This window comes from Cavia porcellus, unplaced genomic scaffold (genome assembly GCF_034190915.1).
Source record: "Cavia porcellus strain 051 isolate PalLab524CR breed Dunkin Hartley unplaced genomic scaffold, mCavPor4.1 scaffold_2, whole genome shotgun sequence".
NCBI lineage: Eukaryota > Metazoa > Chordata > Mammalia > Rodentia > Caviidae > Cavia > Cavia porcellus.
Window position 1 is genome coordinate 34,184,158 of NW_026947485.1, and position 12,342 is coordinate 34,196,499.

The window sequence follows — 12,342 nt, forward strand, 5'->3', positions numbered from 1 at the left end:
GTTCCACTGCCAGCTGGAGCAGTATCCAGGCTTTCCTCTTTCTTGGCTGTAAAGATTGAGTGCCTGGATTACTGAGCACTCTGAACCTGATTCTGAGGAACAAATTCTCTATACTACCACCATTCTGGAATCTTGTGTGGCTGCCACCATTTTGGAACTTGGTGTGGCCTCTGTGGCCATTCTGTAACATGCCATTCTACAGCTTTCTCCTCAAAGCAAAGTCTTTGTTGCAAGGGTGGAGGGCTGGTGTTTCCCATGATGTCCCCAGGCCATTTTTTTTATTCATTTCTTCTCAGAAATGGAGATCTCAGTTCTGTCTTTATAGTTCAACTTTACTGCAGTTTTTGTTAGTCAAATTCACATTTTAAATCATCCTGCTGGGCTGTTTGCTCGATTTGCAATATAAATCTGGCTAACATCCCCAACAATAGTCACGCCGCTGCCTCAACATTAGACTGCCTTGAAATTTCTTCTGCCATATTATTTAGAACACTGTCCTTAATCTCAGTATCAGGAAAAGTCTCTAAACAGGAACAAAATGCAGACAAACTTTCTGCCAAACTGTAACATACATTGTCTGGAATCCAACAAACCAATGTAGTTCTTCCCAGAAGAACCCTCCCACACCTGGTCTTTACCAGCAGAATTTCTATCAGCCTTCTGGTCTCCTAAGCTCTGATAAGAATCTTTCATATAGAAAAGCCTAAGGCATTCCATCTCTACTCCTTCAGGCAACATCTCTGAACTTTTCCACAGGCTATTCCCAAAGGCTCTTGAACCATATGGTCAGGTATAGTCACAGCAATGACCCCACTTTTCTAATACCAAATTCTGTACTAGCTACTTTTCTCTCATTACTAGGACAAATATTACTGATGCCCAAAATGTAGGGAGGAAAGGTTTATTTAGCTTGCAGTTTGTGGAGGTTTCAGTACAGAATCAGCTGGTTCCAAGGCAGGGTGGCATGGCAGCAAAGCAACCATTCATGGAGGTGGAAGAGAGCAAAAACAAGAACAAAAGGGGAAGAATGTGAGAGAAAGCCTCTTTCCTTCTCTTATACTGTATGCAGGTTACACACCCCAGAGTGGGTATAGCACTCACACCCCTCAACCCAACATTGGGATCAATCACAAACTCTAGAAGTCTGCCTCTATGACTACAGGAGGCTTTGAGGGGAACATTCAGATACAGTAGAGAAATCGAAGTTTGAATGTGTCCTGTTAACCTTATCCCAAATTCTAACCACACAATAGGACCCACCCTGAGTGGAGTGGTGATCAGTCCTGGAAAATGTAAAAATCTGAACTTTCTAAGAAAAAAAAATGAAATTAATAGAAAATTTCCATGCTCTGTGTTGGAGAGTTTAGAAGAGACCAGTAGAAAAAGACCTACATTTTGTTGGTTTTCAAAGATTTCTGAATTTCTATGGAATGGGAAAAAAATCTCATGAATATTTCTAGGATGATGTGTCCTCCTGAACTAAGGTAGTAGAAGAAATACTGAATTTCCTCTGGATACGATTCTAGGAGAATCCCAAGTTTTGTCTGCTGAAAACACTGGAGAACAGAAAGATTTTCTTTAGGTAGCAGCCTATGGAAATTATATTTTGGCAATTAGGCAAATCTCTAACTCACGCAGGAGGAGACTGTGGTGCCTCCATACATTTTCAAGATTTTTGTCACCTAGGTACCCCCGCAGTGGGAACATGACCTCCAGTGAATAATATAAGAAATGGTAACTTCCACATCAAGAAATGGAATCCCAACACTTTGAGTGAAGAATTAAAAGGATATTTTAAAGATGTGTTGTTCTAAACAAAAATGTGTTCTAGAAAAATAGAGCTGGTGGAGAAGTCCATCCCTATCTTGTGCAATAAACAGTATAAGATTATGGAAACAGGGGTTGGAGAAATCCGATAATAGTTCTGTTTTCACAAACTTGTCTGAAATTGGAGTTAATAATTATGGACCAGTTTTTTAGATTTAGATAAAAACAAACAAAAGCTTCCTGAAGCTAATCATTTAAATAGAACAAGAATAACAAAAGTTTCCTGAAACTGATCATGTAAGTGAAGTTTGAGATTTTGGATCAATCCAGTTAAGTAATACAATAGTATTAATTGACTTCTTAAATTTTAGGGGAAATAGATAAGGTAAAAATAAAGTTATTTAAGTATTTTAAAAGCAGGGTTAGACTTATAACTGAACAAAAATAACATCCCACCTAAAAAATAAACTTACAAAAGTGACTAGGAAGTTTAAGCATAGCATCAGCACTCATATACATACACACACACATACACATGAAAGTACATTAAGTCTAGAAAGAGACCGTGATTCGCAAACAAACACAAAAGAATTGAATGACTGGATGAGTTAACCAATGAAATAAAGTTAGAATAGATAATAGATCTGGAAAACAGATCCAGCACACTTTTCATGTAAATGACAGAAGTAATAGAAGAAAAAATATGAACAGATAGAGGAAAGGAAGCTTTACTACCTTAATACTTGAATTAAGAAATCCTTTCTTCTTCTACATATCAGGAAAAAAGAGGAATTGCTTTGAATTTCTGGACCCAAAAGCTGGCACAAAGTTAGATAGCGTGGCTACTAGCCTGAGGGCATAGAAGCTGCAGCTCTTCTACAAAAGAAGCCACAAAATAACTTTGGGACCAAAACTATAACTCTTGATTCTCCATGAGGTTCACGACTCTTCTTGAAACAAAAGGTCACTTGTGATTGACACAGGCACAGCTTCCCAAGTTTCAGAGCACGCTTCTAGGTACCCTCAAGGGGACCATAAAGACTTGCACTACTCTTAAGCCTACTTCACTGATGCCCATAGACTCAGAGGTTAACTATTCTTGTGAACAAGTGATTTCCCAGACCTCAGCAAGGAGGCTGCACATCAGTGATGTGTCCCTCCAAGACCCGGTGGAGATATGGTTCACTGATGGAAGTAGATTTATTAATGGAGGACATCAAAAGCCGGGTAATGCAATTGTCAGTCCACAACTGAAGCCACGCCCTTTGCCCCAGGGAATTCCACTGAAAAGCAGAGCTCATGACCCATATTCAGCCATTGGCATTAGAAAAAGGCAAGTGGCTCAATGTTCACACAGATTCCAAATATGTCTTCTACATGCCCAGGTAACAATCTGGAAAAGAAAGAGACTTGCTAACTAATAAGCATCTAAAAATCACAAGCAAGAAATGCTGCTACTCTTAGAGATAGTCTATCTTTCCAGAAAGATTGCTGTTAGTCACTGCAAGGGACACCAAGTAGATATATCTGAAGTGTCCTTGGGAAATCAAAAGACCAATTTTTCTAGTCAAGATTTAAAAGATTCACCTTCAGATGATGATCCAGACTGCAGTCCATAACTCTCCACTGAGTTTCCCTCCTCAGTCAGTTTAGCAGCTCTGACATAGGTTACTCTTTTCTCATTGTGCTCAGATAGATTCTTTCCAGCCCAGCTGGTAAGCCCTAATGTCCCAAAGTAAGTCAGAGAATGTGTCAGACCAAAAGGTAGGGCCTACAACTCCTTTCAGCAGAAAATAGCTATAAAAAGAAAGAAACTGCCAGGCATTGTGTTGCATGCCTACAATTCTAGCACTTGGGAGGCTGGGAAGATTGTTGTGAATTACAGGCCATTCTGGGAAACCTGGTGAATTCAAGACCAGCTTTGCCTCCAAAACAGAAAAAAAGAAAGAAAAGCCAAAAGAAAGACAGACAGAAAGATAGAAAGAAGAGGAGGAAAGAAATCTCCAGTACCTCAACATTCTAAAATCATGCAGAGTATGTCTCTCAGGGAAAACTGAATTAGGAGATTAGGGCTGGGGCAAAAAAGTCAAACAACTTTGGGGGATGTGTATCGACATTCTGGAAACCGAGGGGATATGTGTAGAACACAGATCCATGATAACTATGTGACTCCTGAGTGCTGTACATGAATGCAATAAAAAAAAATGCTACGGATGGCAGGACACCAAGCAAGTCTTTTAATAGACTTGACAGGAGGCCAAACAAATCTTTTAATAGGTCATTCTCTGTCTGGTGCTGAGTAAATTACAATGTGACAACTACCTCAATGCCTTATTCGTATGATGGAAAAGTCAATAAAGGAATTTTGGATTCAATGCAGGAATTTTAGATACAAAAGACCCCTCTCCTTTACCCTTGAGTTTACTGTGAGTCTGCTCTCAGTTTACAAAGCATAATGTTTTTTCTACCTTCAATAAATTTACATCCCTACTCCCTTTTCTGACTTGTCTCAAGATACAAAAACATGGAAAGAATTCCCCCAGGACCTACTATACAATAACAAAATTAGGGTTTCCCAAGATAAACCAAGTTCCCCACCTTTACTTTGAGGATCTCCTAGGACTCTATGCAGTGACAGTCACAGTTTTTGGTGATAGTCACATTATACTTAAAACATCTAGAAGGAAGCATTTAATGGTCGTGAAGTAAGTTTTAATAAGAATTTGTTCTAACTATCAACTCCCAACTGCTATCTAGATTACCACAGGTTCAGGGCAATGGCTGGAGATTTTTGAGCCAAGACGAATCTTTCTGGAAATCTCGCATCTTGATGTCTTCAGTCTTTTAAGGAGTATGACATTCCCAAATGTTGAGCTGAGAAGGGATTTGACCCAAAGTTCTAAGGTAACAAAGGACACAAAATGGCCAAGCTTTGTTCTGTTTCTACTTATCTATTGGGTTGTCTGTAGGCCGAAGAGTCATGGTTCATAAATTTAAATCCTTGACTGTCCCAGAAGAAAAAAAATTATGCCTTTAATAAGTAGTAGGTAGGTAGTTGCTCAGAATTCGGCCTGTTCCATCACTATGGTGGGCCATGACTGTTATGTAAGCATCACTATCACAAAAAATCATAGGAGCTAACTCTGATTATTTTACCTCCAAGTACTATTCTAAGTACTTTTCATTTAACTTAAAAACCTGTGAGGGTAATGCTATTTATTACAGAAGGCTAACCTACAATTTCTGAGGCCGCTGGCCTGAGAAGTGAAACCTCAGCCATCAGTGCAGTATAGGACCTGGTGAATGCCAGCTTCTGTGGTCTCTGCACCCTTCTGATTCAGGACCCAGCAGAGAAAGCCCTAAACCAACCATGAAAGCAGTTGCTCTTCATGATAGACAGACTGCAGCTTCCTCCTGCCAATAGGGTTCAAGGACAGCCAACCTCAAGCTTTCCCTTTTCATTATTGTTAAAGAATTGCACAGGACAGTTGAACAAAGGAAGTCTTATTCAAGACTCTTCACTGGGGGAATTCAACGCCTTCAAAAAAAAAATGGTGACAGTTTTTAAGCAATGTGGTAAAACTAATGAAAAGTACTAAAGAATGTTAGGGGGAGGAGACTAGACAATGTGATTAGACCACCAGGTTTGCTCAGGGAGACAGACTTGGGTTTCTACTCTACTCTCCCACAGACCTGGAATTTGGTGTCTTACCATGATTTACTTCAAAAGGATGGACAAAGGTCCTTGAGATATTCTTGGGCTACAAAATTGGCACAGAGCTGGGTGAAGGAAGAGCTACATTTCCAAGGGGCAGAGGAAATTCAAAATGCAAAGTTTTCTAAAACCCTAACGGAGATCAGGTCAGAGAGCTGCGGTCAGGAGGCAGCTCATCTAGTTTAGTCAAGCCAAGAGAATGTCAAGCTTTTCTAGTAAATACCAATCTTGCTTTCCAGCTGAGCAGTGATGCTGGTTAACTCCACTGCTCTGAACACTCAACCTTTGTTCTATTTTTTTGTGACATGGTAGTCTCTCTGTTCTTGATCCTGTTCATATGAACTAAGGTTTTGCTCTGTAACTTAGCCTAGCCTCGAATTTGCTGTGCACTCCAGCCAGGCTCTAACTCACTATCCTCTTTCCTCAGCCTCCAGAGTCCTGGGACTAACGGCCTTTTACCATGTCTGGCTTTCACTGGTTTAAACCTAGAAATCTGAGTGTGACTTTTGTACTTCTTTAAACATAACCAAGTCTTATTGGTTTTATTAACCAAGTTTTATTGATAGCTATGGGTTGAAGAGGGCCTAAGAACTTGTCCTTTACTCCACAGTAATCAGGACTGTTTATCTTCACCTACAAAAGTAAAGTAGGTCCTCCCCAACTAAAGAGCAAAGTACTGACTGCAATCATAGATTTCAGGCTGTTCAAGATTGACAGCCTTTGTTTTCTTACCTGAGCCAGGTGATTCAGTTAGGCTCCCCCACCCACTCACAAATCATCTGCAGTGGCTGACTAATCCTGCCCATGCAACTGTGCTGTCTTTAATGACTTCCTGTCCTTCCTCCCTTGAGGAGTCTTGAGAACACTTTAATTTACATTCTTAGATAATTAAAGAACTACAAATTTGAAATACATAGTTTAAACTCTTAACAGTCAATCAATCATTCATTAGAAAAAATGCAGAATAAGGCTCTTAAAAAAGACATGATGCTTCTTTTTTGCCAATTTACAAATATCTGTCATATATCATCCTTCTGCAATCTCTATAAATATTTCTGTAATTCTATAAATTATTAGTGTCAAGGCACTGTTAATCTGTAATGAGGAATACAGAAAAAATAAAACCTTTTTAGTTTTGATAAGTGACCAAGTAAGCTACTGAAGTATATATAAGGGATACGATGGCTGTCAAGACTATAATGAAAACATTATAAACTATAATGAAACTATAAACTATAATGAAAACACCTTGGGAACTTTTCAAAATGGAAAATTGGACTTAGTAGATGTAGCGTAAGATCTGAGATCCTGAATTTCTAAAAACTTTCCTGGAGATGTCCATTGTTGCTGGCTCACAAACCACATTTTTCACAACGTTCATTTGCATAAAGAAAAAGACAATACTCAGAAATTAAGCAGTTACACTGAGCACTATTTTTGTATAATTTATGCTTAGAACATGTAAGTAAATATATATGCATGCATGTAACAGAATAAAATAAAACCATGCTGAAAACATACAAAATATTAACAGATCTGGGATAAATTTTTTCTGTACTTTTATCTTTTCTTTTTCCTCACAAATATTTCTTTGAAAATTTCTGCATTAGTAATTTTTTTTTTTTAAATAGAAAACCTTTGCCAGGCAGCGACAAATGCCTGTAATCCCAGCTACTCAGGAGGATGATTGCAGGTTCAAGCCCTGACTGGGCAACTAACCAGAGACCTCATTTCAAAATGAAATTTTTTTAAAAAATCCTTTTCCTTCTTTTTCTCCTTTTTTGAAGCAAACAGCCACATCAAGTCTTAGCATCAAGCACTGGTTATATCCAAAAAGAATAAGAGCAGCAAATCAAATGTAATGCATACCAAAGACAATTCAGTCATGAATAAAGGGTTTGAGAGATGGACACTTGCTTGATTCATGTATGTGACCGTGACAACTAACAGTAAAGTGACCAAGTGGCTTCTGGAAGTTTGTGACTCGTCCACCTAATACAGTTTTTAGGTGATCCTGTCTTTCCATGAGGTAGAGGTAAGATCAAAGACCCAAGACCCAGCCATTCTCAGAGATGTCTTAGTATCAAAGACAAGTTTGACTTCTGGTTCACTCCCAGGACACAGGAGAAGTTTCCTCAGACTCCACATGATGACAGGGTCCAGCTAGGATCAGGAAAACCTGTAAAGCAAATTCAGTAGTTCTTCAACTTACCACTTTCTGTTTGCAGTGAGACACTGGTTTTAAAGGAAATCTATAAATATGTAGGCAGCTAACACAGAGGTTGGGTAAGTGCTTAAAAGATTTTTTTTCACTTAAAGGAGATAAAACTAACTCATAAACATATTTGAACTAAAGGACTTAAAATGTATTTATTAAACGACTTAAACTGGGGCCCGGGATATAGCCTTAGTAGCACAAGCGCCTGCCTGGCAAGTGCGAAGTCCCGAGTTGGATTCCCGGTACCAAAACAAAAAAAAAGACTTAAATTAACTCAAAAAGAATACATTTTGATAGGAGAGTTTAAAAAGTCACTTGTACCTATTCTGCTTTTCTAATATGACAGGGCATCAGATTTAAAATCTCAGACAGAGGCAAAGCAAACTAACCTGCCAGGTCCTAAAGAAAATATTCAAAATTCTTACTTACCAAGTACTGTGAAAAGTACTTTTGTATTAGTCCTTTGAGCCTTAGCATGAGTTCTTACAGAAAATGTGGAAGTCTACGGAATTAATACGAGTATACTTACTTATGCATTATGTTGGGAAAAGCTAGAGATAAATCATTAAGAGTACAAAGGAGAAGGCCAGGGATAAAGCTCAGAGGCATAACACCTCCCTGGCAAGAACAAGGTCCCGAGATTGAGTCTCAGTACCAAAAAACCAAAAGTGCAAAAGGGAATCTTAGTTAAAAAACACTAGTTTGCCTTTCATTAGATTTTGTGTGTGTGTTTTATACTTTCTGCTCTGTTAAGACTAAAACCTGAGGGGCTGGAGATTTAGCTCAGCAGCATAAGCGCCTGCCTTGCAAGCAGGCAGTCGTGAGTTCGATCCCCGGTACCGATAAAAAGGAAAAAGACAAAAAAAAAAAAAAAAAAAAAAAAAAAACAACAAAACAAAACTAAAACCTGGTTAGAATGAAGTGAGTTATCTAATAACACTAGTAATAAAAAGTTAATTTTGAACACATTGTATGTCAGCCAGTATGTTAGCCTTTTTCAATTAACTTAATCATAGAAAACTCTGTGAGAAAACTCTATTTATTATCCCCATTTAACAAATAAGGACACAAAGGGAAACAAAGATTAGGTACCTTACCCAAGTTACACAGTGAGAGATGCAGCCAGTTCTCAATCTAAGTGGTTGAACTCCAGTTTTTTTTTTTTTTTTTTTAAATGATGAGGTGATACCATTTTGGTCACTGTGACAGAGGATCTTCTTGTCTATATTGAATAGAAAAATATATAAACCAAATTAACAAACTCAGGTATAATATTTATCTGCCAAGAAAGCTAACTTTAAAGAGTTGCTGGAGAAACTTCACTGTAAGGTGCCAGTGTTGCTGGGTGCAGTGGCTAACATCTCTAATTCCAGCACTCCAGGAAGTTGAGGTAGGAGGGTCACATGTTTAAGCCCAACCTGGCAACTTAGCAAGTTTTGAGACCCAATTTCAAAAGGTCTGGGGACATAGTTCAGTCAGAAGGCCCTGGGTTCAAGCCCCAGTACTGGGGGCAAAAAATAAAAAGAGGAAGCCAAAAAAAAAAAAAGGTGATGGAGGCAATATTCCCTTTTCTACCAATGAGGTCAGAACATAGATCAACTCCTGTGCTGAATTCCTAAGGCAGGGCCTCTCCAAGATCCCAGCGAGCACTGCTAGTGGTAACTCTGTCAGGAGGCCTTGCAGGATTCAGGGACATGCGGACCATTCTATTTTTCACAAATGTGAATTAGAAAATCCATAATGCCCTCAATCATCTTTTAACCTTCAAAGAGCTTACTCAGTAAGCATACACAATTGCTAACTATGACTTACACCTTTAGGCCAATCCTGGCTCATCTATAAAACAAGGACCCATCTTGTCAGGGGGCAAGATCAAATGATCTTCTGGAGGCATTTCAGGGTATAGATTAAAATAGGGGCACATGGAAGGGGCTGAGATAAAAGGTACTGTTCTGCTTTGTACCCTTCAAAAGCCCAAATCCTTTGTTAATTGTCCTTCAGTACTGGCAAGACCGGTGGAGCAGCTCACCCCTACCTAGAATGCCTGTTTTGTTCCTCAAAGTTGTAAACTAGGCCAGATACTCAAGAGGTGGTAAGACTGTTTTTACTAACAAAGAGAACCAGTGATAAAAACAGTTTCAGTAGTATCAGGAAATTTTTAAACACCAGGCGACATGTATTATCTATTCAATGTATTCTTGACTACAAATCTTATTAATAAAGAACTATTTACAAGAATAAAGCATATGATCATTTTATAGCAGATTATATACAGTATTTCTACCTGCACATAAGATGTATGTGCAATATTTTAACATTAAAATAAGTTACAATTCCAGATTAAAAGAATTTTTACTGGACTAATTTAGATGTGGAGGCAAAGCCCTTTTAAAAGGTATTTGACCAAAGCTCAAATATTCTGTTCCTCTTTTTCCCTAGTTTTTTTTTTTTTCTTCTTCTTCTTCTTCTTCTTAACACTCAAAGGGATAGAAACTCTTTGGAAGTGACGAGAAAAAAATTTTACTTGTTGCTTCGTTTTGAATTTTATTTTTTTCAATGCTTTATGTTCTTTTTAAGCCACTAAAATAAGCCTCTTTTTCCATCCCACCCACACCCTTGCACCTCCCAGAGGCAGACCAAAAACTTCAGGTATGCTTAGGTCTTAAAGGGTAAGGGGCAGAAAAGAGATCAGATAAGTTTACTAAGATAGGGAAATCAACAAGTTGTTCTGTTTTGTTTTTTGAGACAGGGTCTCGCCATGTAGTTCAGGGTGGCTTTGAACTCACTGTAGAGCCCAGGCGCACTGACCTTCAGTTGGAGGGAAGCCTCACGCCTCCGCCTGCGGAGTGCTGGATTACAGGTGCGCTGCACCGCGGTCGGTTCTCATTTCAAAACTTACACATTTTGCCACTTTGAAAATACCTTTCCCCGCCTTTTCCTTAATGATTTAGGTTTCTCCAAAACTTCACTGTACTTAAGCCACAAATGGGGTGTCAGCTGCTTACAGCTCCTCCGCGATCTCGGAAACCGGTGGTCTCCCCGAAGCGCCGCGCCAACGCCTTCTAAGGGGGCACCCTTCGGTCGGTCAGCTGTAGCCAAGAGCATTTTTTTCTAAGGAGTCTCGCTTGTCCTCCAGGCGGGAACATTTCTGGGGGCCTCCGCTCGGTGAGGCTCAGGTCCTTGGGGACGCAGAAGTGGTCCTGGGCGCGGCGGGCGCCGGGCAGGGGGGACCCGGGTGCAGCAGGCACACGGCGGACCACAGCCGCTCACTGCCCGCCAGTGCGGAAGGTGACCGCGGTTACCAAGCGCTCCTCCGTCTTCGTGGTCATGCGCCCCTTCCTCCACGCGGTGCACAGCACTTCCCGCGTCACCTGGTGGTCCTCCACCCGCACGAGCACCGGCCGGGGTGCGGCGGCGGGGGCGCCCCGCGCGCCGGGGAGAAGCCTCTGTTCCGGGGGAAAGCGCGCTGCGGCGCAGCCCTGCTCCGGCTCGGGGTCGGCTCTGCGCGTCTCGGCTGGGGCCTCGCCACCGGCCACCTCTTCCCACGGAGCGTCCCCCCGCGCCCCCAGCCACCTCTCGGGGTGCATCAGAAAGAGCACTTTCTCTCGGACCCACGAGTCACAGTGCCGCTCTGCGGCCCGGCCCGGGGCTCCGCTCGCCTCTGCGGGCGCAGGATGAGGGGCTCCAGAAGCCAAGGTGGCGCCGGGCGTCCCGCGTCGCGCAGAAAGGGCCCTGGCCGCCCCGGGCCGTGGGGGCGACCCGCGCGCCCCTCCCTGGGCCCCGGCCCCGGCCCCGGCCCCGGTCCCGGCGAGACGGTCATTCATTCCTCCCCTCCCGCGGGCTGGGCTGGGAGCCTCGCCACCGTCCGCACGCGCGGGCCGCAGCAGTTCCTGGGTGTGGCTTTGCCACTACTGGGGTTCCCGCCCCCTAGAGCGGGAAACTGGCTCGGCTTTAGGCCGGTTTGCCTCTGAATTCCCTCCCCCTCTCCTGCTCGTCTCTGCCTTTTCCGCTTCTAGGCTTCCTAGACTTTCAGAGAGAACCTCGCTTCGCCTTTGTCGCCTTGCTTCTACCCCTCACCCCCGTCCTGGGCCCTTTGTGGTGTCTGTGGTTTTGACTCCTGGGACTTAGCTCTGTGCTGGTTCCACAGTCCCCCTGGCTTCCCTTTTCTCCAGAGCTGGGGTGCAAAGGACACCTCCGCCCAACGCCCCCTCTAAGACTCAAAACAAAGTGTTTTCTGTCCGTGGATAACTTGTCTGCTGAGCGAACAAGGAAGTTTATTTTTTAATTACCTGACTTAAATTTTTCTGAAAAGGATTTCAAGGCTACTCCAAATCCACCCTCACTGTGCTGTGGGGTTTGAGAGACTGGAAGTTAAATCCTTGGAGTTTGTCCTTCTTCCTTTGGAATGCCAGGATCCGAGGTCACTGTGGTCACTCCTGTCTGGCTTTTGGTTATAGGCAGTGCTTATCTCAGGAAGGAAGTTGATGCCTTTGGTTGAAAACAAACTATAAAACAAGCCAGGCTGGAAGTGTTGGTGTAGGCATGTTATTCCAGCACTCACTCGGGAGGCTGAGACAGGATTGCTGCCAGTTTGAGACTAGCCTGGGATGCAAAGTGAGTTCAAGACCAGCCTGAATTGCAT

General features: G+C 42.0%; 1 protein-coding gene across 1 annotated transcript; it reads right to left on the reverse strand.

Moving 5' to 3' along the window:
• Window positions 1-2,561: 2,561 nt before the first annotated feature.
• On the reverse strand, window positions 2,562-11,588 carry CUNH6orf141 (chromosome unknown C6orf141 homolog). Its single transcript, XM_005002879.3, has 3 exons — window positions 10,509-11,588; window positions 8,798-8,922; window positions 2,562-7,661 (listed from the first exon to the last, which is right to left on the reverse strand). The coding sequence occupies exon 1, from the start codon at window positions 11,522-11,524 to the stop codon at window positions 10,967-10,969; it is 558 nt and encodes a 185-aa protein (XP_005002936.2). The 5' UTR covers window positions 11,525-11,588; the 3' UTR covers window positions 2,562-7,661; window positions 8,798-8,922; window positions 10,509-10,966.
• Between the last annotated feature and the right edge of the window lie 754 nt (window positions 11,589-12,342).

Bases quoted from the DNA above. Each gene is read 5' to 3' on its own strand.
- CUNH6orf141 (XM_005002879.3), bottom strand. From the start codon at position 11,524: ATGAATGACCGTCTCGCCGGGACCGGGGCCGGGGCCGGGGCCGGGGCC.